This window comes from Belonocnema kinseyi, chromosome 5 (genome assembly GCF_010883055.1).
Source record: "Belonocnema kinseyi isolate 2016_QV_RU_SX_M_011 chromosome 5, B_treatae_v1, whole genome shotgun sequence".
NCBI classification, from domain to species: domain Eukaryota; kingdom Metazoa; phylum Arthropoda; class Insecta; order Hymenoptera; family Cynipidae; genus Belonocnema; species Belonocnema kinseyi.
In genome coordinates, this window is record NC_046661.1 from 13,652,375 (window position 1) to 13,658,243 (window position 5,869).

At 36.7% G+C, this 5,869-nt stretch overlaps 1 protein-coding gene across 2 annotated transcripts in view; it reads left to right on the forward strand.

Annotated features, from left to right (window-relative positions):
• Positions 1–5,348, forward strand: part of LOC117172428 (NADH dehydrogenase [ubiquinone] 1 alpha subcomplex subunit 9, mitochondrial) — a 227,313-nt gene extending 221,965 nt beyond the window's left edge. For both annotated transcript variants that reach the window (XM_033360350.1, XM_033360351.1), the window contains exon 7: positions 5,101–5,348. In XM_033360350.1, the coding sequence (XP_033216241.1) occupies positions 5,101–5,286 (186 nt within the window). In that variant the 3' untranslated portion in view covers positions 5,287–5,348. The remainder of the gene's footprint in view (positions 1–5,100) is intronic.
• The last annotated feature ends 521 nt before the right edge of the window (positions 5,349–5,869 follow it).

Consider the following 5,869-nt stretch of genomic DNA (forward strand, 5'->3'; position numbering starts at 1 on the left):
AGTCGCAAGGGGGAAACAATAAGATCTTTAGAAAAGTTAGAGCTAATAACAGCAGAATGTCTGACAGACAAATGACGAACCTAGATGTTCTTCATCATCTTCAGCTCCATTCGGACCCTTTGATAAGCAGTTATAGAAAAGTAGAACCCAGGAAGATAAAACCTCTGTCAGAAATGGCTGAAAGCATGACAATCTCCAAGGAGTGAGCTCGATTCTTACTTACTGAAGCACGAATGTCTACCTGAAAACGGCCCTTTTCAGGTCCACATAAGTTAAAAATGGCAGAGAGTATCACAATCTCCAATAAGTGAGCTCGATTTTCACTCACTGAAGCACGAATAGCTATAAACAAAATGACAGCCAGGATTCTTTTGCAAGACATTTTGCATTGATTCCGTAAAAAAAATTAAGCCTATAAATGAAGAAATGGTCCAAATGTGCAATTTTTTGTAAAAATTGTTTAAATAATTATCAGTTTTTGTCACTATTAAAAATATAATAGCAAAGAGTTTTGCAAGACATTTCGAATTGATTCCAAAAAAAAATCAAGCCTATACATGAAAAAATGGTCAAAATGTGCATTTGTTTATGAACATTGTTTAAATAATCAACACTTTTTTATCACTATGAAAAATATTACAGCAAGGTGTCTTTGGTAAGACATTTCAAGTTGATTCCGCAAAAAAATCTATCATATTCACGAAAAAATGGACCTCCAAATGTGCATTTGTTTATAAAAATTGTTTAAATAATTGGCAATTATTATCTATTCTTAACTTGTTGTAAGCGCACATTATTATCAATGATACTTTATACAAAAGCTATGGGTTAAAAATTAGCTAATCATTACGAATCACGAAAAAATGACTTTTGTGAATTAATTTGTTTGTATCATTATTAACAATTTTTGTAGTTACTCTAACCCACTGTAAATTATTTTTTTAGTTACTTATTTAATTGATCTATGACCTTCTTCAATGAATTTGAAAGTCTTAGAAAAAATGGAATCACGGAAAAGTTTAGCAACAAAAAGTTGTAACTTTGTTGTTAAATAAAAAATTTACGTTTAGTCGAATTAAAATATCCGCAGTCACTTGTTATAACTGGAAGCCTTACGGTCATTTCTAAAAAAAAAAACATCAAAATCTGTTAAAAATTGCACTGTCGGTCGATTTTTGTCCAAAAAAGGTGTTTATTTTCCCACTTTGCGCCGTGGCAACAGAGCACGAAGACATCGTAACGAGAGGCCGGCGAAACCCTCGTATGGCCTCGTATGGCCACAAAGCGCCCATGGATGAAAGCTTTCTGCATCCATTTCGCAAGTACCTTGCCATGCTTTTTTCAGGCGGTTATGGGTTCGAGGTTACGAAATAATATTGTCTGTACCTGATTTTCTATATTTCTGTGAAAGTTTTTGTACATTTTCTTGCTGAGTAGCCTTTTCAGAATTTTCATTTTCACTTCTGATGATAAAATTTTCTTCCATTTACAGCGGTATGAGCTGTACCCAGAATAATTAGATTATGAAGCCATTGGATTTTTAGAAGTCCGCGTTCGCCCTAACGGCGTCGAATGTAAATCGCGAAACGGACGAATTGATATGCAAGCTTTTATGCATATGCATGATCTTACGCGTGGCGATATCAAGACCCGAAACCTCGTTCTTCGGCCATTATACCACTCAAACGAGTAGGGTAGAACTGGGATAATAAGCATGCTAATCGTAAAGATGTCTAAGAATACTTATATCCACACGATCATGGTCCACGGGAGCGCCAGTAAGTTTTTTTCGCTTCAGATTAATCTTGGCAATCCTGTCCTATCCAAAGTCCATACCAATCTCTTCTGTGTACCCCTTAAAGGTATTAAATGCGGGTTGAAGTTGACAAAATAGAGGCAGAAGATTGATGCTAAAGATAAGAGGGCTCGTGGAATAAGCCTGAAAGATGCCCATTGGAAGGTGACGTTCTTCGTTGTCACAAGCTAATTTCCTGATGAGATGGGAAATCTAGTTTTGCAAAGTGTCATCAATCTCTCTATACATCTCGCAATGTGTGGATGAACCTTCAAGTTTTCCAACCGACGAATGATAGGTCTATGTGTGATTAAATCGAAAGCTTTCCGGTAGGCAATCCAGGCCATTAACAGGACGTGCTGATAGGATGCTGCGTCTTTACAGTTGAACCTGCCAATTAGCAGGTTCTCTCGGCAGCCTGCTTCACCTGTTTTCGAGTCACGTTGTTCGAACATCTCTAAAAAGACTTAATTCTTCGAATAATTTTGTTATTTAGGATAGCTGTATAGATTTTATACAGTGCGCTCAACCAAGTTATTGGTCTGTAATTATCTGGGTTGGACAAGTTGCCTTTTTTCGTTAAGAGTATAGTGCGTCCTAATACCAGCTACTGCGGAATGGGGGTTTTCGAATTTAATTAGGAGGTGCTTATACGGGCCAGATATTGTTGTGTAGAATTAAACTTTTCCACTAGAACTCTTTGATACCATCTGGTCCTGCAGCCGAAACTTTTTCGTGCTGCTGAAGGTTTTTAACACCTTTTCGGCAGTAATTGGTGAACATGCCTCCTCAGATGGCATGAGGTTGTCGCAATAACTCCTTGAAGCGCATGATATTACTAGTATTAGCTTTCAACTTCAGTGCCTTCGAGACCTTGTATACCTCTCCAAAAAGCTTCTACTTCGTTGGGCTTGGATGGATTTTTGATAAAAAAAAGGGAGATCGCTGATGAGGCGTGATGGTTTAGCAGCCTTGATTTGTTCAGTATGTGATGCTCTGTTCAAGGGTGAACATTTAAACCCGTTCTGTGAATGGTCCACCAGATGTTATTTCGTCATTCACACACTAAACACGGGAAGCATTATGTATTGTCCATCCATTTTTCTTGTTCTGTTGATGCAAACGTCTTTTGGTATTTTGATACATCGTCGGCTTAAGCCTTCGCTTTGAATCAGCAAAAGCTCTTGCCGCACTATAAACTGAGCAATTAATTGTGCAGAGGTCGCCATCCTCCGAAATATCCTCACGAAGAAAGGTATCCATTTCAGTTAGATCTTGGGGCTTAGAAGGAATCTGGATGTTAATGTAAGCGAAAATCTTGTAGAAGGTGTCTGCTTTCTGCGGTTGGCCTTATATCGCTTCCTCATCTTCGCCTGCAGCTTATGCATGCAGCAGTTGGGGAAGCGCTCCCCGTACATGTCCATTTTTCGAGAGGTAGGCAGCTTGATTTCGCAATGACTGATGCGAAACGTGCTGATGCTCTGGGTGTTTCTGGCGTTATAGATCGTCCATGCACGATCGAAGCTAGAAATCCGGCTTAAATGATCCGGCATGGATCGGTCGAAGTTTCCAGCAAATACATATAAATAATTCCAAGAATGAATAATGAAACTATTCTCGCGTATATCGCCATGCATAAAAAGCGACATAAAGTAAAATGGATTTGTTGCAACGTGGCTCGTACCCTTAATTAGCCTTAACTATGAAAGCACGGCTAACAAATATGGAAATTTTTCAGAAATTGATGATGTTTATAATCCATCCTTTATAAACATAAAACATTTGACAGTTCGTTTTTTGTTGTTGTATGAAACTCATTCAGTTTAATTTAGTTGAACTGTGATACGTAGTATTGTATAACAATGGGAAATGCTCGATTTTCTTGCTAATTTCAGTCTTATGAGAAGCATTCTCAATAACTGAGAATTTGATTCGCGCGTTTGTTTGTATATTTTCCCATCTCGTTCCTCATAAGAGTTATCGGTAAAAACGATATTGACCCAATTCCCATCTGATATTCTAAAAATATCAATGTATATTTATGCAAATGTCAGATAGCACTCAAAATTGAGGGGAATTAAATCGCAAGTGATCGTCAATTAAAGATTCAATTGGCATACGTACTCTTATAAAATTTTAAACTACTAGCCAAAGAATTTTATAATTTAGTACAAATACACATTTCACTCTTAATACAATGTTTTTTGTGCATCTCAGATATGTCTACTTTAATATTTTATGAAAATTGTTTTGACGCTTATTTGTTGACAAATGTTAGTTCTTACGTTCACTGAATGTCCATCGAAGTAGACGACCTTTCAAGAAGCTCACTTATATAAGGCGGGGTGAGATTTCATAAAAAGAACGAGAGCTTTTCTCGTTGCAGCTCACTTATCGTACGATTTCATTAACAGTTTGTTATACAGTCTCTTTCATAGAATTTACATTTCATCAAATTGCTTTTTTTTCAAGAAATAATTTTACATGCATTTGAACCCATTGTATTTGTAAATATAGTTATTGTATATTTATTCAACATCGTCTTGTCATCTACATGATATTTTTGTAACAGATATGTAAGGAACTAGTGATTATATGCATGGATACATAGAATAAGCAAATTGACATTAGCTTCCGAGAAGATGATTAGCAAAGGAGGAGTTAAGAGGCGAAGCCGCCAGAAGGGGTCAAAGGCTAATAAAAATACTAAAAAAGTGGGTTCACCTAAAGATTTTTCCGTAGTATTTCCTTCAATGTTTCCGCAGTTTTTGTCAGAGTGGCCAACCATAAAATTCAGACCGGAGAAGTTCGAATCGAATTTGCTTAAAATATACAAAATAGACTTACTAACTTTAAGTTATACATGTACTTAACAAGTAACGAAAATACTTCATTTATAGCTATGCCAATTAAGTAAATTTCAAGCAAATGTAAGTCAACATTTTACGAAAAAATCTCGGGACTCTTATCTGCGCTCCTTTTTGCGCCGTCTTTCGAAGCTTTCTCTATACATTCTATTAACATAACTTCCACTACGTTTTCAATTAAAACTCTCCCGGAAGAAATAAGGGTAATGTAAGGCAGTCCGCCTGCACTGCTTTGCTACCTGCTCTGATAGTAGTTTTGCTACGAGGATGGAAGCAGGCATTTTCGTCCTACTTTACATGTGCAGAATAATACGATTTCCTTGCACCTGTTACAAAAAGACAAGTTTTTTTAAAACGAACACTACATTTTCGTTCAAAATAGTATTATGAGGAAATTTTATTGTTTCATATAATTAATTATGACTAATTTGTTTTCAGGAACACATGAGTGATAATGTGATAAAAGGTCTACCTATGCTTGAAGATCTTGGTATAAATCCTATTGCTATCGATACTCAAGTACTGTGGGAACTAGCGCCATTTCGGTATGATTTGGCATATCAAGAGTACTATGGAGAGTATGACGATCCTCCTCCTCCACCACATATTACCAGTTTAACGTAAACTATATTGAATGATTTAAAATAACTGTTCACTTTATGGAAATATATACTGTACTTATGGAACGTGTTTTTATTTATTTTTAGTAAGTATTAAAACTAACTGCAATGAGATAAAGGTATTATGGCTACGAAGAAATTTTCTTCATAATTTTTTTTAGAATACATATTTAAAAAAAGTGTGTATAAGAGAGTACTAACTGCACGTCCATGTGGCACCCCTGGCGCTCAATCTATAAAGCCTATTATGTCGCACCCGTGTTTATTTTTAAGCAGTAAATACATCGCATCTGGCCATCTTCATCGATTATTTAAATCGCGTTGGATTTCGTTGTTTCCAACGTTTTGGAAATGTACCTCCTAGATTCCAAGGCTTAGTACATCGCACAGTGAATAATACATACTTCTTTCCACGGAAAAGTGAGCCTCGACCACTTTGCCATCCGGCAGCTTCCCTTGCTGTACGCAGAGGAAATACGGCCAGGGTTGAGTGGACGGAGCGATCCTTCTAAGATCATCAGTTATACAGTGTGTACCACCGCCTATAAAACCCCTGCTATTATGTGGTAGTGTACAAAAAATCAAAC